At 45.0% G+C, this 23,421-nt stretch overlaps 1 protein-coding gene across 2 annotated transcripts in view; it reads left to right on the top strand.

Moving 5' to 3' along the window:
• The window catches only part of FLOT2 (flotillin 2), a 321,407-nt gene extending 313,052 nt beyond the window's left edge, over positions 1 to 8,355 (top strand). Inside the window, exon 11 of one of the 2 annotated variants that reach the window (XM_069226210.1) lies at positions 387 to 8,355. In XM_069226210.1, coding sequence (XP_069082311.1) covers positions 387 to 419 — 33 coding nt within the window. In that variant the 3' untranslated portion in view covers positions 420 to 8,355. The remainder of the gene's footprint in view (positions 1 to 386) is intronic. The other variant, XM_069226209.1, reaches the window with a different exon arrangement.
• The last annotated feature ends 15,066 nt before the right edge of the window (positions 8,356 to 23,421 follow it).

The following is a 23,421-nucleotide window of genomic DNA, read 5'->3' as shown; positions in this document are numbered from 1 at the left end:
AGTATATGTTTTGACTGAGCAGAAGTTGTAAACTTCCACAGAAAAAAAGGTGCTCTCCCACCTCACTGATCTTTTTGTTTACCCAGCCGCCTCAGGGTGAACTTTCGGAGGGAGGTAGAGAGACATTTTCTTTCTGTCTCCTTCTCTTCCTTCCTCTTTTTCTTCCTCTCTTGCTCTTTCTTTATTTGTCTTTCTTTTTTTCTCTTTCTTTCTTTCTGTTTCTTTCTCTCTCGCTCTCTTTCTTAACCTACATGGATTTTTAGGTTTGTCTTTGCAGTGGATTTATACGCCTGACCTACAGACATTTTCAGTACTTATTATCTATAGGCAAGCTTTCAACAAAATCGTCAAATAAGCAGTCTGCTTCTTCTCTCATTTTCCTACAGATACCGCTGCTTCAGAGAGCAAATGGCGTCTAGTCGTGACAACAAAATCCTGTGCATCTCGTGCTGACCTGTTACCCTTCTGCACTCTTGTATCAACGGCCTTTAAACACTTGGGAGCTTCTTCTTTTATAGCAGATGGACAATTTGGATTTTTTAAATTATCTGGTGCCTTATTTTATAGGACCAGAAGCAAGGCGTTTGTTATTGCAGTTTTATTTTGTGTGTTTATCCATTTTTATGTTGTAATTTTTATATATGTTATCAACGGCATTAGTGGTTTTTCTTCACCCAACAGAAAACCATCTCCTATATTGACATTTCAGGCGTGGTCTGTTTTCTCGTTTAGCCCTGTCTTGACATTTCGGTGCCTTTGGATCGTCTGCCATCTGGTGGATCAATTTACAGTTGAAAAAACTGAGACTGCTCGGCTAGTTTCATTATATATTTATGTAGGGTGTCGTACGAGAGCAGGAAAAGGTAGCAGCGAGCTTAAAAAAATAACCTGTTTATTTTTACATCCACATCAAGCCGTTTATCAACCCTAGTAAGCAGGCTTGCCTTCTGTCCTTCGTTACCTGGATAGAATGCTCGTCCAGAACAATGACCACAAAAGTAAAAATTCTGTCCAACAGCAAAAAATAGGGGTTTTACGTTAATTATACATTATGCGGTTATCGAACAGTTTTTTTCTGCAGGTGCATATAAAAAACGCAAACCCCCTTTTTCTAGCATAAACGCTGAAATATTATTGCAATGTCTAAACAGGGAGAATGTTGCAAGGTCTGGTTCGGCTGGTAAATAAGTGATTTATGCTTATCAAAGCATTCCCTTACGTTAGTTTTGATGTTCCTTGATGTTGCCTGCATTGTTGTTTTGCCCCGGTATGCCACTTTCCTCACAGAACATATTTGTGACGGCAAGTAGTGTGGTATGTGATGGTTGTCCTGCACCATCACAGGACTTTTTCCTGGGCAGCATATAATCTTTCTTACAATGTGCTTCAACCCATGCAGATAATCTAGTTTTTGTAGTTGTGGCATCTGGCGAAAATGTTCAGAAACACTGCTAAAAGATAACATATCCCGCTGCTTGCTGAAACATGCATGCCAAAGATGGCACCTCTTGAAGTCTCCTGGCTGAAGACAGTGTGACTGCTTGATACATGTTGAAGCATAAATGGATAAGACTGGAGTTTTGCATTGCTTTATACCTCTGCGGAATTAATCCAACTACCCATAGACACTTAATTGAAGCAGTTCATCTTTGAATGAATTGGGAGTATCAGAGCCGGAGCTTTATTGGGCATTTCAGAGAAAGGGCCAGGAGTGTGGATCCAGGCAACCCTGCTGCTGAATGATACAAGCCTACTGTCTTTTTACTGAAGACACGAATAGTTCTACTTATCTTTGAAAATGATCCTCTGCAGTTGAGATGTATTAGCCTTTAGGTTATGGTTTAGCTTCTGAAGCAGCCAATTCTTTCCCACTCTTACTCAGGAGCCACTCCTCCATTATAGCGGAGGAGTGTCGCTCCCATAAGAAATGCCCCAGAATAGACCTAGAGATCGAAAATAAAATGGTAATAAAGTTTATGTATTACCATTTTATTTTTCACCAACCTATCCCAAATACATCGTCAGGACGGGGAGGGGCAATTGCTGCTGAGTGGCAGCAGGGAGATGTGCACTTATGTTTAAAGTGCCCACGTCCCTTTGGCCGGCCAACTTGCGACAGCCAGCTGACATGCACATTTTAAACCTCTCTAACCCAGCTGTTCAAGATAGCTGGGTTAGAGAAAGCACAGACCACCAGTGCTCTTAAGAGCGCTGAGAGGCCACTCCCTCCAACCCTATGCTTCTCTCATGCGGGTGATAGGAGCGCCAAGATTGGTTAGGAGAGAGGACTGGAACACCAGAGCAAGGAGACATCATTCGGCAAGCCAGGAATGTAAGTGACTTCTTCATTTATTTTACCCCCGCCCCATTTTGCCCGACCCACCTCTCTGAAACTGATCAGCTGCTTGCTCCTTTACATGATCGAGCAGGGGGGTTAATAACTATTTGTACAGCGATACCCACAAACTAATAGTTTCCTCTAAAAGTAGACGTTAGATCATGAGTATAGAAGATGTGTGCTGGTGCAATGTTAGCAGGATTTTATCCTCGTAATCGGTGCTTATCGTAGCTCTGAGTGAGTGTATTTTTTTTTTTTTTTTTTAGGTCTTTGTGTCAGTTCAGGAGCTCTGCAACCATTAGAGGGGAATGCTTGTCCCACTGCCTCATCCCTTTGGGAAATCTAAATGCAAGAAGCAGGCATGCCACCACAGGAACCAAAGCTTGTTGCATCTTGCTCAAAAGTGCCTTCTGTTTGTCCGATTGTTTTGTCTGTCAAAAGACCTAGACAGTACAGTTGGGGGTTGGTTTTGGGTATCTAATCGTCCTTTTAATTAGTCTGCAGTTTGTTATTGATTTCTGATACATTGTGTAGTAAGTAGCTAGTTGTCTTTCCACATTGTCTTCATCAGTTTGCACCGGCAGTACGGGTAATCGGTGTGCTTACTAGCGGTTGAGAGGAGCATGGTTTAGGACAAGTCCTCTTTCTTACTGGTATCTCTTGCGGATTGTGTATATCCATATATAGGGGGAAGCTAAAAGCGTGTCCCTTGTGTAAACTATTAGGTAAACAATCCTACTGTGCTCTTTCTGCTGGTATTTCAGTGGAGATTTAAAAAAAGGCCTTTCAGACCTACTATTTGAAAGTGCCAGAATTTACAATTGTGGAAATGCACAATTTGCAAAGAAATATCCTTCAACCCTAGGAATTCCATCCACTATGCAACAAGGTGTGACATTTTGCCAGTTTCCCAGGATGTGTGCTTTTCAGGTGTCCTCCCTGCAATTATTTTTAAATCCTTGAAAATTAAATCCATATCCACTGCCAGTTAGCAGCTGATCTCCACTTTCAGTGCTTCTATTCAGAGCTATTTTCTGTCTTTGTATAGATTCCATTCAGATCAGTGTAACACACCCTGACCCTAAAGTCCGAGTATGTGAAAGAACACACACCAGTCTGGCATGGTAATTGTTTGTTCCCGCAGTTGAAGAGATGATTGTTGATGTGTACATCCTGGTGTATGCATCCTACCCATAAAGTCCTACCTTTGTGGAGGCTAGCATGTTATTAATTTCAAAGCTTTTTCATAATTATAATTTTTAAGTAACTGACGTATCTCATACACGTCACAGCAGTTTCTTTAACATCATAACGTGTGGCAAGATCAGATTCAAACTTCATATAAACGTGTATTTCCCAACTCCCCCCTTCCCTCATGGTCGCTCAGTTTAGAATATCATAGACTTTATTTCTGTTGTGTCTTCACAAATTAAGAATCATGTGTAATTATCATATCTTATAATGTGGGTGTTGTAGGTCCAGTTGCCCATCCTTCCGATGCCACATCTACGGGCATATTAGCTCTTCCGGAACAGAATAGTATCAATCTAAATTAGCTCCGACCATCTACTATGCGTCTGCAATGCACTTTTAAATAGCTCAGCACCAGCTCCAAGTTCAACCATTGTTCCATACTGGAGTTCCAGTAGCATCTGCCTCCATGCTGCCAAATCATCTTCTAACTGCTCATCTAGCCTCATGTTTCATACGTACTTCCTTAGCTACTGCCCATTCAGGCATGTTTGGCCACCATTCATTGTATTCGGGGGGACGTGCACTCCTCCATCTAATAGTAATTCGTTGTTCAGCTAGTACTAATCCTAGCATCAGAAACGTACGGGTAAGCTTCTTCTCAAGTGGGTCAGGAATCAGGCCTAGCAACACCTCCCTAGAGCTACACGGAGCTTCCCAACGTGTTACCCCATTGAAGCTTTGTAAGACGCCTTTCCATTAAGACCCTATCACTGAGCGATTCCATACCAAGTGCACACATTTCACTTCCGGCGTTCCACAAAGCAGGCATCTGTCTGAATGGGTGGGGTAAAAAGTGTGTCGGGTTCAGGGTGCTTGATGTGTCATTTTATTGTATGAGCTTAAAACGTGCATTGGAGCTGACAGTACCCACTCCCATATGTACTTTTTCCCAGTCACGTTCAGGAATAACCACACCCATCATCTTCTCCCATCTACCATGTACCTTCAGGTATGATTCTCAGTAGGTCCTCTTTAAGTGCCCGATACAAATGTTTTATTAATCTACAGATCCCTGTCTGTCTGGTCAGCGTTTGTGAAGGTAAGGATGCATTTGGTAGGCTAGGGCACATCCCACGTGCTGTAGCCGATATTTTTTTTTAATGTTAGAACATGTATTGAACATACACTCATGTATGTCAATAATTAACTAAAATATTTGCGTTTAAATAATGATGCTGGATTTTGAATTGCGTATAGCAGTGCTATTCTGTTTCACATGGTATATTTGCATTCCTCACAGCAATAGATCGGTCTCCACCAGGTGTCTTTAATATGTGCCTCACACTAAATTATGCTTATGTCTAGCTACAGCACATGTTTTTACTTTGAGTAAACCTGATGTGCGTGCCTGCCTCACGTCTTGTAATGATGGATGTAGCTATTGAAGATGCTTGTGGTCTGAGACCTGATCAGACAGAAGATAAGTGAAAACGAAATCTGAAAATGCTTGGCTAGTCACATACAAGAACCACATAATATGTCTCAAAACAAGTTCTGTAATGTGGCCTGTAATGGGAATTGATCCAAAAGAATTGATCACCAGATGGAGAAACGGGGGTTCTTATGTCTGAAGAAGGAAAATACATGGACCAGTTATCGAAATGTTATGCCGACAAACATGTTACGTCAATGTGAATTTTCTTAAAGCTGTGACGAGGATTCTGTGACACTAAAGTCCTAAAAGGATGTAGTCTTGGTTTAGAGATCCTTGCCCAGAGTCCTTTTTCTGTAATCCTATGTTTTTTTTAATGCCTTGTAAATGTTCATCTTTACAAGTTCCACTTTCACGAGAAGCTCTTTTTAGGAAATGGGCTTCTCAGGGACCTGTTTGCGTCAAACACTCATGCAATGTTACTTGACAGATTTTCATTGGCTTTGCTGATTGTACCTTTTTGTTGTCACAAATAATATACATATATTTTAAGAATATTTTTAGTTTCAATTTTGAATCAAGAAAATTAATTTAAGATTACTGCTTTATTTTGAGTTTATCAACGTGCATTTTTATGTTCAGAGCATAAGTATTTTAATAGTGCTTTAAGCCATTTGACTGCTAACCTTATCTCTGCTAGTTCATAATATATATTTTCTATGAATTGGTCAACATTGTAAAGCTGCAGAGAGGCGCTGTGTTATGCTCTTTTACTCATTGCTGTTTCTTTTGTAATTTTAGGGAAAAAAGGTTAGCTGAATGGTGACATGAGGCATTGTAGCAGCTATGCATTGCCACCTAAACCTCTCTTCTAAACATTGGCACATTAGATAAGAAAGGCATGGCCTCTATTCTAAGATACTTGGTTTTCCCAGTTCAGTGCCCCTATTAACAAGCGAGGTAATTTTAAATGTAAGGGGACTGCAAACATTTGAAACTTGTCAACGGCAGTAATTATTTGAAATAATGTTACATGCCATACATCTTAGTGAGTCTCATCTATATAGTCCTCGGATTTCCTGAATATCTGACGGTATTTGAACATCCAGGGCTTACCATGTTGCGCACTTGTCCTACATTTTCATTACCGCACCACTGGAATTCAGGCAATGCAACTAAACTTTCTTTAGAAATAAGTTAAGCCCTGGAGAAAGATAAGCTAATTGGGGTTACTGAGAGAACAAAGGAGCCTTCACCTAATTTGTGCATCTGACATTATTATTTTATGTAAAAAAAGTATAGTTTATTTAGGAACCACACATTGGGTTTTTGAGAGAAGGTTGTGAAAATAGTTGAATGAGTTTAGAATACTGCATATCTGATAAAGGATACATGAAGAATAGGTTTGGTAAGCAACTGAAAGTTATTTGACTCATGCCAACACTGTGTTGCAAACAATTGATATTGAAAGTTTTGGGTGCAGGCATTTTAAAGCTCTTATGTATCATTATTCTTGTCAGTGAGGCAATGTCCTGAGGTAGTTATCGCAGCATGTAGTGCTATATGCTTCAGGGTCAGTGTCTGAAGCAGCTTCCTGCACCCAGCCAATCTCTAATATATTAATGGAGAATAATTATAAGATGGTGTCTGTATCAGCTACAACAAATTCATGAAGTTCAGATCAACGGATTTTTACCAACACTTACCGAAAGCTCTTCCCCATCCAAATTACAGAAAATCCCACTGGTAATCGTATTACCAAGGCTCCTTTTTTTGGGGGGGTGGGGGGGGGGGGGGGACATACTCGAACTGTATGTTAGATGTAATACAATGTTACTGTAACCTTGTTAGTGAAATTAAAAAAATCGGTATTCAGTATTCATTCCACATAAAAACATTGCTTTGATATTCCATCAAACCACTGTCTGTTATGTACGAGGTGGAGACACATCTTTCAAATCAAATGTTACCATTGAACTATTGGATCCAATGAATACTTAGAACTCAAACTAAGGAGCATGGATGTTACGGAACTAAATATACTTGGGGTTTTGAAAAACGTGTTGTGGTCATAAAAATTATATTTTTGTTTGGGTGTAATCAATATTGAAGAAAGGTTTTTGTAATTTTGCTAACAAGACTATTGTAACATTGTAATGTTTCCAATATATTTCGGAAAGTTCTCTCCCCAAAAACATAGTTGAGCTTTTACGACACAATGATGCTATTTTTATACTGACAGTAAACCCACCCGATGACATCAACTAATGTATTAGTGTCTTTATTGGAAGGGAATGTGGCACAATGGCACTGTTACTGAGTGGCAAATACCCCCTTCTGGCAATTTTATTTTAGTGACGTCTTTCACCAAGAGATTAGTGGTATTTTACAGATTGGTACTTGTCCTCACTATTTTTCTTGTGCTTATTTGTATCACTTTTGAATGAAATCCTACCAGTGTTCTCTTTGACTCCTCCATTCTGAGGCTTCACTGTCTGCATTTGATATTAGGCTGTGGAACCTGCTGTCAACAAACGTTCTGATAACCCCAGTGCGTGCTTCTGAAAGACATCTCCAAGTGCCTTGACATCCACATTGAACTGAATCAGTAACAGCAGAATCTACACACCAATCCAAGAGTTGTAAGGTAGAGCCGAGGAATCCATAATCAGTTAAAGGGAAACATCAAATCGAAACTTTGGCAGGCCTACTACTAATTTACTCTGCCTTTTTCACTTCTCCAGAAGCGGCTGATGGTTCTGTATTTTTGAGCTGCCCTCTTTTTCTGAAAAACACTGGTTAGGGCAATTCAGTTGTATGTTTTGCCCTTAGTTTTCTTGTCATAGCTAGATAAACCACCCTAAAGGCAAGTTGCTTCTTTACTATTAGCCTGATAAAATAAAACATGTGCGAATATCTGGTAGTTTGAAAAAAGTTACATGTCTAGACCTTGGCTATTCTGCATCGCCAAACAAAAGATTTTGAGATTTTGAATGGTTGTCAAGTAGCGGATGTAGTGAAGTCCCTGATTAAAATCTCACTCTTCAGTCATATTTTCAGGTTAGCAGGTGAAAAAAGTTGCCTGGTTCCTAGAATAACATCTGTCATGTCAAGGAGGGATGGGTTAGAGTAAGTAGTGGGAAAATTCCTGCAATGATCAGGTCTATCAGTCACTAGTTTGAAAGGTATTGTGTATGTCTATGAAGAAGACATTGTTTTATAACTGAAAATAATCAAGACCTCACCCTTTTATTATGACTGTTATAGTTCATTGCTTGTATCTGCTTGTGAAGTATGCATGTACCACCTCTGTTCTTAGAAGGAGGTCTGGCTCTGACTGTAATATTGTAATGTTTTACCCATGTATAATAAATCCCCATGTTATTCACTGTTTGTGACTCTTCACTATACCTACATTCATTATTTTCTAAATGTCTTCTTATGTATTCAGCTCATCCTAATGGTGTGGTTGAGAACTCTCCTATGCTAACAAGCGTTTGCAATGCAACGGATCTCGCATTTGCTCGAGTTAGAGCTATTAACGTTGCAAATTCCTAACTGGACTTTTCTTGCCACTTAAATTGAAAATGAAAAATAAAACAGTTGACGTGAGCTAGCCGATTCAAAGCACCATGGCCGCCGTGAGCATGAAGGAGAGACACAAAATGGCCAAGCATTTGCAATGCAATAGGTATTACATTGAGTTAGAGCTGTTGGCATTGTAAAGACTTTTCTTGCTATATAAATTGCTCAACCTTGCCTCATGATTTAGTCTTTTCCTGCCATGTTTTGGTGGTCACTGGTGGCTACTAACATCAGAAATCACAAGCCCTTGAGGAGAGACAAGAGGATGACTGCACTACCTCAAGTTGTGTAAACGTCTGAACAGAAATTGGAAAATAAAGCTGGAAAAGTATTTTTCTTTTTATGCTAACAGAATGCAAAGTCTTGCAAGCTATTTTGCCTCGCATTTCAGCAAAGCTCTAATGAAGTTAACAATAGCAGAGCAGCCTGAGAGGATTTATGGCACAAGAAAGGAGAGAAGCAATGCCCTGTGTGTGGATGTCTCTGAGGGCTGGCAGGGAGGGGGCCTGGAGTGAGAGAGACTCCTGATGAGGCTCTGCAAGTTTCCTACCATTGCTTCCAAGTTTAGCTACATTCTACCAGAAAGGACATATTGTGGTTTTCCTGAGCAGTGAGCTAAATGTTTAGGCGCCGGGTGTTTCTTCTGTAAAATAAGTTTATTTTAGAAGCCAGAGGTGAACGAGGACAGCACTGGAATAAATCCAAAACAAATGTCAGCGACATGGGAGGAGGTGAGAGGAACGGATGCTGCAATAAAACGCAAGCAGTTACCAGCCTAAAACACCAACAGTGAAAAGTGAGCAACAAAGAAATTACCAAAAAAGTCTGTCACAGCAACAGATAAAGAAACCAAAATGGAATAATGCAGTAGTTGGTCACTGCGCTGTAACAGAAAAAGGCGAGAGAAAAAGGCAGAACTGACCACTAGCAAGGATTTTGAAAGGATACTGCAACTAACAAATGAAATTGCATTAAGCCATAAGAAGTATACTAAAAGTATACACGTGGCCGAATGCTTATGCTTTGACTTAAAGAAGTTAGCTCGCAGTCAAACGTCTCGACAACCGTGTAATTATCCTTGTAACAGAGGCTGTCTGCAGGACGGTAACAAAACTGTCCCAAAGAAGGACAAACGTAAAGCATTTACTTATGATGATAAAGGATGTTTTAAAGGCAATCACACTAAAAAGTGAAAGTGATGGGCATGCGGTAGGCGTGGTTAAAAGCTGACAGTACTTAAAACAGGTCAAAGTGGTTGCGCGCTCAACCTAAAACTCTGTGACTGACGTTCTCCCAATGATGGTCTTAAACCTTGAATATCGCTCACTACACAGGCACAAGATCCTAGATCACTTTTTTTCAGAGAACATTTCTTTATCCTAAAATATTTAAATTTTCTATAAATGCACACAACTATGTAAAAACTTAATTAAACTAAATGTTTTTTCAAAACAACCAAAACCAGTGCAAATAAATTAGAGCTGATGTTGCAGTGTTTTACTGTGTTGTGAAGATTTGTTATGAAGCGCAGGCATGGGGATTATGAGCTTAGGTACTGCCCTGATTGATAAGGCAGGTGCTTGTGTTGTCGGTTAGCAGATATTTGATGAGGTCAGAAGAGAGCCTGGTGAATAAATGACCAATGGAGACTGATAATTGTCAGTTTAAGGAGTCATATGTATGATACTGTTAAATTATCATAATTTCCTTTCTTTCTGCGCCTGCAGCACCGATCCGGAGAACTACCACAGTTATTTTTTGACTATTTCTTTTTTGACTTTGTTGAAATATTTGAGCTTTTACTCCCAGTGTGCTAAGGACCTGTCGCCTGCAAAACCCTCAGGGTTCAGGTCTTGCAGGGATTGTAACAGGCAGATGTCTGGGTCCGATCCCCCACATGGTTTGTATTCGCGAGTGGGTAGTATGGAAAAAGGAAGCTCCGCACTGTTCCCCATCCTGTTCCTGTGCAAGACTTTGGGGTTGCTCCCGGTGCATTTCAGCAGATGTTTGTTTTCCTGCTTCAAGACCTCATCGAAGTCAGGTAAGTCAAAGAAGCATGAAAAGTTGTCAAAGTGTTCTTCGGCTTCACCCTCTTGCCCTCATGCTTCTAGGACCCGCTTCTGCACTCCACTTGCAGAGCCGGCATCAGGGCCTGCTTTGTGTCACCCCAAGTTTCCTGTTGTGCCAGACCTATGCTTACCCCACGTAAGTAATCCTATGACTCCATGCATGCCACCTTTGGACCACCAACTACCTCTGGTGTGCCCCAGGGAGCCAAGAGGTACTCTTGTTCGGTTACTGTTGGCTGGTTTCCTCCTCCAGGTCATCCTTCAGAGGAAGGTGCCTCTTTTGCTGCTTTGATGCGTAGGGGACAAATAGGTTATGCAGCTGGACACAAGAGAAAAATAGAACTCAAAGCAGCAAGGCAAATACAGCAAACAAACCGCCTTAAGATCATCAGAGGCAAATACAGAGTTGGTGGACCAACTGTGCAATCAAAAGGGTGCCCACACCAGAAGGAGGCTGTGGTTGTTATTCCTGTTAATTTTGCGGTACTGACAAAGGACAGAGGCCTCCGCCCTATAACAGATCTGCCCCCTTATCTTATCTCTGAGGGAATAGAAATGTAAGGTACTCGGTTTTACCCAGGTTCTGACTGCCCTGGATCCTGGAGACTGGAAGGTAGTGCTGGGCCTGCAGGATGCTTATTTCCACACACCAGTCCTGCGGGCCCACAGGTGCTACCTGCGGTTCATGGTGGACCATGAGCATTTCTGGTTTGCTTTGCTTCCCTTTGGCCTCACCAGTACCACTTGGGTGTTCACAAAAGTGATGGTGGTGGTTGCATTAGTGTGCAAAGGTTATGGGTTCCAGTCTTCCCCCTACCTCGACAACAAGCTTTTGAAGGCTGGTTCACCCAGGTAGTCATCTCTTACCTCCAGTCTCCAGGGAACCTGGTGCATTCATGGGGGATTACTGTCACCATGCCAAAGTCATACCTGATTGATCCTTTGTGAGACGCTTCCTTTCATCTGAGCCATTCTGCACACAGTGCAGTTCCGCCCCTGTCCTCCAGAGCTGCAATTCTGAGATAATCATTCCATTATTCTGATGTTTTGGCCTCTCCTGGATTTCGGTGAGCCTGACTCCGAGGCTTCTTTTCTCATGGCCTCCTGCTGGTAAAGCATGTCCAATGGCATATGCAGGCTGTGCAATCGGGCCTGAAGTCCCATTTGGGGCAGCATCAGGGGAATCTTTCCAACTGAAGGAAGTGTGAAAGATCCGCAGTTGTAGCTGAACCACGATTGGGTCAGCAGCAAACCCCTCTCCCTTCCCCACCGGGACTTCACAGTGGTGACAGATGCATCACTCCTGGGTTGGAGTGGTCTCCTGCAAGAGATGGAGATCAGTGGTCTCTGGCTTCCGGCGGAGACTCAGCTTCACATCAGTTTGTGGGAGGGATATTCACTTGGCATTGAAAGCCTTCCTTACGTCCATCAAGGCAAGGCTGGTTCAGCTGTTCATGGATAACACCACCACCATATGGTATTGCAACAAACAAGGTGCAGTGGGGTTGTGGTTCTGTGCCTCTGGACTTGGCTGGAACATCAAGACATCTTCCTGGTCGTGCATCACCTGGCAGGCTCCCTGACTGCCAGCGCAGACAAACTAATAACTTGGGATTCACAAATGCTTTCTACATCAGATGTGGTGCTTGGTCTCTTCTGAGATCGGTGAGAATCTGGCTTGATCTGTTGCAACAGCAGAGAACACCCAATATCAGAACCTCTGCGCACTGAAGTTTCCAAAGCGGACTCTCGCTCAGAGACTCGTTCCCCCTTGAGTGGAACTTGGGTTTCCTGTATGCGTTTCTGCTGATACCATTCCTGACCAGGGACCGACTGAGCCGAAGCCATACTAGTGGCTACAGATTAAGCAAGGAGAGTATGGTAGCTCCAGATCAGCCGGGTCCAAGTTATACTAGGCATGGATGGTATGGTATCCAGAACTCATGAGCATCTGTCCTCAAGTCAGGCTGTCTCTTCGGGAGGACCTATTATTGCAGCAACAGAACAGGATACTGCACCTGAACCTGTGCATGCTCCTGCTTCATGCCTGGAGATTGAGCTGCAACATTTGAGAGTTTTTGACCTCCTTTCCGAAGTTTGGGATGTCATCTTGGCAACCAGACGTCCATCCACTAAAAGTGTTGGTGTCTGCTGCTGGGATAAGTTTGTGACCTGTTGTTCCTCACAACATCTGTGCACGACTGTGCACCTTTGTCAGAGGTTTTTCTACTTGTTCTATCTTTAGTCCAGCAAGGTCTTGCACTGGTCACTGTTAAGGATTACTTCTCAGTTACTTTGGCTTTCCTGCAGCTGTCAGATCAACCCTCCCTGTCCTAGTCTGTGGTTGACTTTTTTTTTTTTAAGGTTTACAATATTTGTTTCTGCATGTTCCCTTTGTGATGTTAATTTAGTCCTTCCTTATCTCATGTTTCCACTTTTAGCCCCTACATAGCTGCTCTTTCCAGCTCTTGACCATCAAAACAGGTTTCCTGGTGGACATTACATCAGCCAGGAGGGTCTGTGAGCTTAAGGGTCTGCCGGTTTGCTCCCCATACATCATCTTCCTGGACAAGCTGGTCATTGGGATGCATGCCTCTTCCCTCCTCTCCCACCCCCCCACCAAAAAAGACTATCACATCCTTTCATATTGACAAGAGCATTACTCGGCCTGCTTTCTACACTCTGCCTTGTTCTTCCAAGGCGGAGGAGAAACTCAATTTTTGGACCTAAAGCACTATTTATTCTCTATTCTATATTGATCGCACCAAAGACCATCACGTGGACGACCAACTTTTCATTGGGTTCACCGGAAAAAAGGGCAAGGATGTGCAGAAAAGGACCATCTCCCAGTGTGCATAAAACGCTGCTACTTTGTTGGCGAAGAACCACCACCTGAGGGCTTGTGGGCTCACCACCATGGCCAAGGCCGCCACTTCTGCATTAGCAAGCGGGATATCTGTGCTGGACATCTGCCAAGCAGCAATGTGGGTGTCCCTCCACATGTTCGGAAAGCACTATTGCCTGGACAGCCAAGTCTACCGAAAATGGCACTATGTCTGCTCAGTCCTGCAGGACTTTCTAGTTTGAGTCCATTCACAGCATACCTCCAATTAGGTACTGCTTTGGTATCTATTCAAATGGGGAGGACACTGCATCTAGTCTCTATCGGATGAACAAGTTATTTACCTTTGGTAAACCTTCTGGTAGAGACTCAATCTAACCGCGGATTCCTCACTGACTTTCCCATCCTCCTTGCTGTACGAAGTAGCCTCTTTGTCCAAAAGATCCTGTTAGGCTTTGCACATTGTTGAAAACTGGAACAATGATTTTTATATGGCTCTGCGTTTTTGGTGCAGAAATAGTCACAGGGCAGTGAGAGTGGTGCCTTAATGGGCATCGCAACATCACTTCCAACATAGACGACGCAGAACCAAATGATGCGACCTACCTGTGCCCAGAGGTACTGCTCAAGATTTTCCTGATCCAGTCTGATGCACGGAGAATATTTCAGGATGAGGAATCTGTGGTTAGATAGAGCTTCTACAGGAAAAATCAATACCGGAGTTAAGTAACTTGTGCAACGTGTTCTTCTGATTGATACCTTCAACTGCAGCTTTCTCACCTTTAGAACAGATATCACAGCAGTACCTCCCAAAGTGGAAGGTCCGAGATGGACTCGGACCAGAAAGTGTTCTAGGTCCAGAAAGTGTTCTAGGTCTGAGCAGGCAAAATAGTTCTCCTGTCAGACCGGACTGTCAGTGCAGAAATGTTTCCTAAACATCCAAACCAATGCCCATTTGCAGCCTGGCAGATGTGCAGAACTGGCACTCAAACCCCACCCTGGCCTTCATGATCACACTCTGCCCTTCCCCAGTCTCTTTTCCTGACCAAACCTCCCACCCCACACACCTTGCTCTTGCCAGTGCCGTCATAGCAGTCTTGGTCCTTGTGGATTGAGCCCACAGGCATTAAGGCGGTTGCTACCCAGACTGCGCATAGCAGATTTTAAGGCAGGCGAGATTCCATCTTTATAGGGTCCTCTTCTGCACCACCTTCTATTTCTTGGCTCCAGAGAATCCCACAAAGAGCTGATCATTTGCACTGTGCTTTTTGTGTGGTCAATTTAGAAACTCCTTTTTTTTAGGTCTGGGGCCGATGTAGCCTCTCGTTTTTGGAAGGGGTGAGGTGGTGCAAAAAACATTGGCAGAGTAATAGCATGGCTGATGTGAAAAGGTGTCACAACTTTGGTTAAGAATGCTATCTGGGTCCTCAACACTATGAGTTAGGAAAGTTGTACTGAGAGCACCTGCATTTTATTTTTATGGTGCACAGAGGTGATTGTAATGAAGAAAATGTTTTTTTTTCTTTATTCATCAGTAGTTGCTGAGAGCAGCTGTGCTCAAAAGGTGTGTACTTAAAAAATCTTAACCCTCAGTTCAAGTGTAATTATGATATGACAAACTGCTTCAGAAGAAATGTTATTCAAACCTTTGGTTTTAAACATCACAACAGTTGCTTTAAATAGAGAGAGTTCATGAGCTTAACACAAAAAGGCCAAAATGGTCAGTAATCCTAACAGTGCTCACCGCAAGGCCTTGCTGGACCAGCAGTTTTACAAACAATAATACATCCAAAGGTTTAGCCTACTGATACTGAACAAGTTTCTCCCAGTATAGATTGATCTTTATTAAAGGGGGTGAAAGGGGCGTGGCCAAGATGGCATTGGGAGCAGACACCTAAAAGTAAGCTCCGTTCACGATCCGCTTAACTCCTGACCATCATCCGCACCCAGGGCCCCCAAACACTGCTTAAGCAGTAGCCACCATCCACATGCCCCCGTGAGTTCGTGAGCTGTGACCCCAGCAGCGGACAATGCGTGTGTGATGTGACAGAGATGAGGCGCAGGCACAACGCGGAGAGGGCGCGCTGACCCAGCACTGCCCTCACAGCAGAGGAGCCCGGGACTCGGCCCTGGAGCAAATCGGAGGTAAAGCCGGCGCAAGCTGAGGTCCATCAGACGAAGCGAGGGCGACCCCGGCACTGCTAGAGAAGTCCCCGCAGGGACCAGATGGGAAAAGGTGTGGGGTGACCGCCGCGATCCAGGTTTGGCCTGGGGACGCCCCCCAGGGCCCCTCCGGGCCCTGACTCGCACACAGCTACACACCACGCCCATAACAAAACGGGACAACCCTGTATGGCGCCCGGGAAAGATTGAGAGCCCCCTCCCCGATACCGGGGCACCTACCGACAAAGGCCCACAAATTGTACCCCCACATCTCGCTACCATACGAGGGGCCCGACTGGAGCCGCACCCGATCCACTAGGAGAAATAACAGAGGGCAGACAAAAAAATAGAAGCCACGTAATAATCTATGTGATCTTCCCGGCACAACGCAAACTGACCTGCTGCAGTTCGGGACCCGACCACCAACCTCCTCCACGGGTGCCCGGCGGTGATTGCTCTCCCCCAAAGAGCACCACTCCAGACGCCCTCGAACCTCGGATGCAGTGCGCGGCCCCGGCTGGTATGCGCACCACCATACTCAAATCAATTTTGACCAAAGAGAACAGCAGTTGATTGGCATTCACTGGCAACTCTTCTGAAAAATGAACTGCCCATAGTGAATACACATCTCAGATCGAAATCAACAGACGCAGGCACGGATAAACATGGTCAAACCGAAGCCCCCACAAGGCCACCACGAAACCAGGACCGAGACACCATCCTCTGAGATGATTATAGACACTCAAATGAGCACCCTTCGTAAAATGTCTGACACTTTGGCCAATCATACCGCGCAGTTCGACAAATTAATGCATGCATTACTCGAAACCAGGACATCCCTAGAAGGAAAAATAGACTCCGTAACTGCGGAGGTCAATATCCTCTGCGTCGAACATGCGGCAAGATGAGAACCCAGCCCCAGTAATCATATAAACTAGCACATCACCACAAGAAAAGGACAAATTCAACATGCCCGAGCCCATAAGGGAAACTTGAACAATCGCCCGATCGAAGAATGTGAAAAACCTCCAGGTGGCACCCCTGCCGCCCCCTAGACCCTCACAAGTGGGTCACTGTATGGAACTGGTTCAAATTGTTGTACACACGTGCACCTGTTGTGCCTTATTGTTTAATTGGAAATCAACCGTTACAAGTTGTACTACCCTCCCCCATTCACCATCATCGCCCAACTTCCTTACACATGCGGAGGGGACGGCAGAGACACACGGAACAGGGGCGCCCGGCTCAGCAAGCACAATGCACCGCACCCACACAACATAACACCATGGTGACTTATAACATTTTAACATGGAACGTACGGGGCCTGGCTAACGCTACAAAAATCTATAAGTACACACCTACCTCAAACGGTATAACATACATATTGCCATACTCCAAGAGACACACACTAACGCCCATGAACTTGGCAACATTAGTAAGAGATGATCGGGCGTGATCCACGGTACTATGACCTCAACATACGCCAAGGGGGTTCTAATCTGGATAGCCCTGGGAGTCCCATACACGGTAAAACGTACACAAATAGACAAAGACTGCAGATATGTATACCTATTGGGGGAGTTAGACGGTAAACAGCTAACTATAACTGGTCTGTATGCACCCAACACAGGACAGGGGGAATTCCTACGATCAACCACTGCACAAATATCACACAACCCGACCACACCCATCATTTGGGGGAGGTGACTTCAACTGTGTACCAGATATAACTCTAGATAGATCTTACCCCCCAGTAGAGGGCGCCCACAGCAGAAGAACATCCCGGCCTCTGTGGTCATGGATGTTGGAGAGGAGATTACGTGATGCCTGGAGGGACTTACACCCCACAGACAGGGAATATTTTTTTTACTCCCCAGTACACCAACTCCACACCCGAATAGATTTATTACTGTGCTCAGAAGAGATTATGCACTTATAACACGAGGCCTCATGTGTGGCCATGACCATGTCAGATCACAGTCCCCTGATCGCTGCACTGCAGTGGGGTGGGCAACACTCTCGTATCCCCATATGGCGCCTACAACCAGCCCTGTTGCACGACCCTCCCTTCCGCGCTGAACTTGCAGACAACATAGATTCTTACTTCAAACCAACAACCGGTCGGCGTCAACTCGGTCAATAGAGTGGGTTGGCATAAAGTGGCAATAAGGGGTCTTTGCATGGCAGCGTCAGGTGGGATCAGACGCACCCTGGCTCATGAGCTATGCAACATCGAGGAGACACTACGGGACGCGGAACGTGGGGAGGCGACAGATAAAATTGATCAAACGGAGGTGGTGAAGCTCAAAAAGTAGTGGAAGTGCTTGCGAAAATTCGACTATCGCCACTACACAGCGCGACTCAATGCAGAGGGCGATCGCTCTAGTAGGCTATTGGCCTGGCTGGTGAAGGGAGAACAACAACATTTCCCCATAAATGCTATTCGCCTAGAATCAGGAACAATAGTTAACACGCAACTAAATATTAATGAAGCCTTCAGACAGTATTATGACATGTTATATAAAGCTGGGCCTCCCCCAACCCCAGATCAGATAAGAGAATTCCTCCGGCCCTCCCCATTGACCCACCTAACAGAAACACAACTCCTAGACTTGGATAGGCCCATAGAAATGAACGAGCTGCAACAAGCACTCTGACAACTAGCCCACAGTAAAGCCCGGGGGGGGGGGCAGCCTCCCAATCGAATACTACCAGGCCTTCCAGACGCTCATACCTTATTTGACAATGTTACAAGAGGCGTTCGAATTAGGGCGCTTACCGAAATTGCAACGCCAAGCAATAATCTTTCTACACAAAAAGGGTTGTGAACCCTTAGACGTCCGCTCTTACTGCCCTCTATCGCTACTGAACTCAGATTGCAAATTGTTGGGAAAGGTGGTAGCGAATCGTCTCCTCCCATTGATGCCCACCCTGATCCACCCAGATCAATCCGGATTCATACCCAGATGTAGCTCTTTCATCAACATCAGACATCTACTGCGACTAATGGCCGAGACCCTGTTGACAGATCACATACGAGGTGCGGTCTCCTTAGATATTGAAAAAGCGTTCGATACTTTGGGCTGGCCATTTCTGATGGCCACATTGAAACATATGGGATTCGGAGCCAGGTTCACGCGATGGATATCAGTGCTATACACCGATCCAAAAGCACGCGTCAAAACCGGCGCAGTGATATCTAAAGAATTCGCTATAAGGAGGGGCACCCGCCAAGGTTGCCCACTATCGCTATTATTGTTTGCACTAGCAATAGAGCCTCTCGCAGCCAGACTACGCAACGAGGCGACGCGCTGGAGCGTCCCTGACGGGAGCGCCCACCGCGTCTTTTCTTTGTATGCAGATGACGCACTGATCTACCTGCGTGACTGGCCTGAGTCCCTACCGCAGGTACTACAACTTCTCAACTTTTTCGGCAAACTCTCGGGGCTATGTGTAAACTGGTCAAAATGATGTCTCTTTCCGATGAGGCAGATAACAGGCCCGCAAAGCAACACGCCTACCACTTACGACTTACAATGGAATCACACAGCTTTCAAATATCTAGTGGTAAACATACATCATGATGAATCAGACCTCAGAGAAGGAAACTTAGAGCGGGCGATTAGGTCAGTGAGAAGCTCGCTACCTTTCTGGCAAGCCCTGCCACTCTCACCCATGGGCAGGGTAGCACTAGCCAAAATGATTATTCTCCCCCGGCTGCCATAGTTCTTTTCCACGCTGCCCCTAGTACTCCCTAAAAGCTTCTTGGTGCCGCTGTTCAGCTTATTGACAGACCTGATATGGGGCGGGGGACGACGCTGAGTAGCCTTGGCCAAGATGCATCTCCCGCTGGATGGGGGTGCCACAATTAGTGCTGTACTACGCAGCAGCGCAAATACACTCGATCATGAACTGGATCGAAGATCCCCTCTGTTCGGAGAGCCGCATGATAAATACAGCCCTGGAACCTTCTGACGTACACAGGTGGCTACTGGGTCGCGAAAACGGCAGACCGTATTTGGCGTCGGTATGTGATAGCGGGCGAACGGCCACCCCCGTACTCACCCAAGATCCCATTGACAGCTATACCAGGTGCAGACAAAATAAATGGACGACTGGTTCTGGCGAACTGGGTGGGAAAAGGTATTCAAACGGTGGGTGATCTCTTCCAGGAGGGACGATTATTAACATAAGAGGAACTAGCAAACATGCACACTCTGGGAAAAGGCGAATTCATCACATATGGCTCGCTACAACACCTGGTCGGACCGCCTGGGGTAGAGAGCCAGAGTCGTCACCGTTGCTTCACGAACTTCTGTCGGGCTCTGGTTTACGATCCAGAATTTCTTGGATATACAAAATATTACTAGCCTGCTCAACGGAACCCCAACCACAAGCTGGGGCCAGATGGGAAACAGCCCTACCTTCACCCCTAAATGCCCACTCACAACTACACGGGAGGTAGCACGGAATGCCTGTTTCCGATTCACTCAATTCAACTACCTCCATCAGACATATCTAACCCCCAGTCAGGTTAAACCGAATGTTCCCACAGACTGCCCCAGATGCGGGAGCTCGGAGGCTGACTTTTATCACATGACGTGGAATTGCCCACCATTGCTCCACGCATGGCACGACATCACAGCAAAAACAGCCACCTGGTCGGGACTACATTTACCCCCCAACTCCTGAATCCTGCTTATTAGGGATATGACGTCGCCACGGCAAAGATAAACAGAAACACAGATGCGCGGACCTGGCATTCGTCATATAAACAACTCATAGCAACACAGTGGAAATCGCCTAGCACACCAGACACACATGGTTGGTCATCAGATCTACTGCACTGGGCCAGAGTGGAAGCACAAACACTACACACACTGCGCAACAGAGGGGGTAGGGATTAAGGGGCTGGACACATGGGACACTTTCATAGACCAATTACAAGGGAAAGACGATACCCGCCCCCCTTGAATAGCGGACACTAACCCAACATAGATCAGCATGAGTGGGGGCCAACACAGGTGCAACTGGCACTTTGTCCATGAGCTCACAAACCCACAAAATACCCAATTGGGTAGGGGACAATGACACCCCCCTAGTCGCATACACCGGGGTAATACACACCTGCAGCAGCGCCCCCCTTTTCCCCTTGACCAGCAACTCCCAAACATATCTCCTTGCCTCCCTAGCTCCGCCCCCCCCAACAACGTATTCTTTCCCTGTCACTCGGCGAGCTCCCTCTGCTCCCCAGAAAACAGTGCCCTCCTCCCTCTCCTCCCCCCCACCCTATTACTTGGCGCTCAACCGCTCCCCCTCCCTTCCCTTCCCTTCATCTCACGGTTGCTGTTAAACTTGATTGTCATTTACAAGATCTGTTAACGTGTCATGCAAGGTGAAGTAACGTTGCTCCCACCTGGTGACGCAACCTGGTGCAATAGCATGATAAAAGCAATGCCATCACTGTAAAAATTTGATAATTGAAATAAACAGATTAAAAAAAAATAAAAAAATCTTTATTAAAGGGCATCAAGCTGCAAGAATGACATCTAATACTGTGAGCCGGTCAAATACATTCAACTGCTTCTGAGTGAAGTGAGTTTCATCAGAACTCGAGGCAGGAAAAATAGAGTACCTTGTCTTATCAGTTAAAATGAGTCTACCAATACATTTTCTGGTGGGAACTCCAGTGCACAGTAGCTTTGACACTCCGTTCTCAAATGTGGCAAACAGATCTAACCAGAGCAATCCCCACTGATGAAAGATGTCTCTTGCCATGTCAGAACAGAGGTGCCACTCTTGATCTGGTAGCCAGCATCTGCCCACTAGTCTGCTTTGGCTTTCAGAGATTCTGGTAGACGGTTGGCTACCAGAGAGATGACTTACTGGTCCAACCATTTCCAGAGATGTAGTGTCTCCTGGCACAGAATCTAGGACCCCATTCTGCCCTGGTTCCAGATGGCAGTCATATGGTCTTTGATGAACTACACCAGCCTCCCCTTTAAGGATGAAAGGAAGGCTTTCGGGCTAGACAAATCACCCAAAGCTTGACATTAAGCTGGCTCTCTGCCAGACACTGGAGGCCTCTGTCGTCACCTTCTTCAGACAGCTTCCCCAGGTGACCCCCCTCCCAACCCAACAGTGGTGAATCTGTCACAACTGTCAGGGTTGGGTGGAGAAGGGAGAGTGACCAGCTGCAAGTCAGTTGGCGCTTACCTCCCTTCTCAGAAAATCCTCAGCCATCTCCTGCGAGCTCTGGATGGAGAATGGATGCTGGACCTATGGCAACCTGAGGTTCCACTGTAGGGTCTGTGTATGCCATCTGACATTCTAGGCTAAGGAAACGCTCTTGGTAAGGAATCTAAGAACCCTCAGATCTTGAACCATCTGGATCATATCCTGAATTTACCGGAGTCACTGCAGCTGTAGAAAGGCCTTTAATGTCCCCATATCTAGGACGTCTGCAATGAAGGAAATCCTCTGTGCGTGGCTCAGGTGAGACTTTGGCTCTATTATGGAAAACCCCAAAGAATTAAGGAGTTCTGCTGTGGTGCGGAGAGGGCCCATGACTGACTGGAACACTTGTATCCCTGAAGTGTGAGGACGGATAGTGATCTTTCACCATCACTTTGGTGAATACCCCATGGAGTGCGGTAAGCTGATGGGGAGCACAGTAAATTACAAGTACTACAACTACACCATGATCCACTGATTACGCCTGTGGGACTGCTGGAGGGAATATGAAAATACATGTCCTGCAAGTTCAGGGACACCATCCAGCCTCCTGGGTCCAGAGAGGATAGAATCTGAGACATTCAGTGGGCAGGGACCTGAGACGGCCATCAGTTTTTGGTTCAAGGATGTAATGCTAATGGCTCCCTTTTCTAAGAATCTGGCACACACTTGATGGCACCCTTGGTCAAAAAAAGGTTGAATTGTTGCAACAATATCGCAGAATGGACCATTGAGAGTTGTTCTGATGTGAGTTGGAAAGCAGGACGGGGAGGAAATGAAAAGCAGGGCATAGCCCATTTGAATGATTTGCGAGGTTCATCTGCCCAACGTGATGGGTCTCCAGCCAGAGAGGAAATGTATCCTGCTCCGTAGAGCTGTGAGGGCAAGTTAAAGTGGCTTGGCAGCCACTGCAGCTGGAAAGGAAGTTAGAGAACTATCCCTGTTGGTGCTAACTGCCTCGGCCGCTGTCATGACCTGCCTCGAAAGGTCTAGTATTAGTGCACAGGTTTGGATTGTTGTAAATTTTATGTCTTGCTTTCCCCTTTTACGGTCCGAATTCCCCTTCAGCTAATGACGTGTGCTACTTAATTCATCAGAAGTGAATAACTGTGATCACATCAAGTGCACATTCTTTTTCATAGTTTTCTGTTCCTGCACATTTGATAGTAGTGCTTACATGGCTATGTGTGTAGTGTAGGGAGTTGGCTCTGTATGCACTATTTCAAAGTAAGGAATAGTATGCACAGAGTCCAAGGGTTCCCCTTAGAGGTAAGATAGTGGCAAAAAGAGATAATTCTAATGCTCTATTTTGTGGTAGTGTGGTCGAGCAGTAGGCTTATCAGAGGGTAGTGTTAAGCATTTGTTGTACACACAGGCAATAAATGAGGAACACACACTCGGAGACCATTCCAGGCCAATAGGTTTTTGTATAGAAAAATATCTTTTCTTAGTTTATTTTAGGAACCACAGGTTCAAGATTTACAAGTAATACTTTAAATGAAAGGTATTTCAATTATGAACTTTACGAACTTTGAATTAGCAAAATAGCATATACAGTTTTCAC

The sequence above is a fragment of the Pleurodeles waltl genome, chromosome 3_1 (genome assembly GCF_031143425.1).
Source record: "Pleurodeles waltl isolate 20211129_DDA chromosome 3_1, aPleWal1.hap1.20221129, whole genome shotgun sequence".
Classification (NCBI taxonomy): domain Eukaryota; kingdom Metazoa; phylum Chordata; class Amphibia; order Caudata; family Salamandridae; genus Pleurodeles; species Pleurodeles waltl.
The sequence above is the reverse complement of the archived record's forward strand: the minus strand, read 5'-3'. Positions and strand labels throughout refer to the sequence as shown.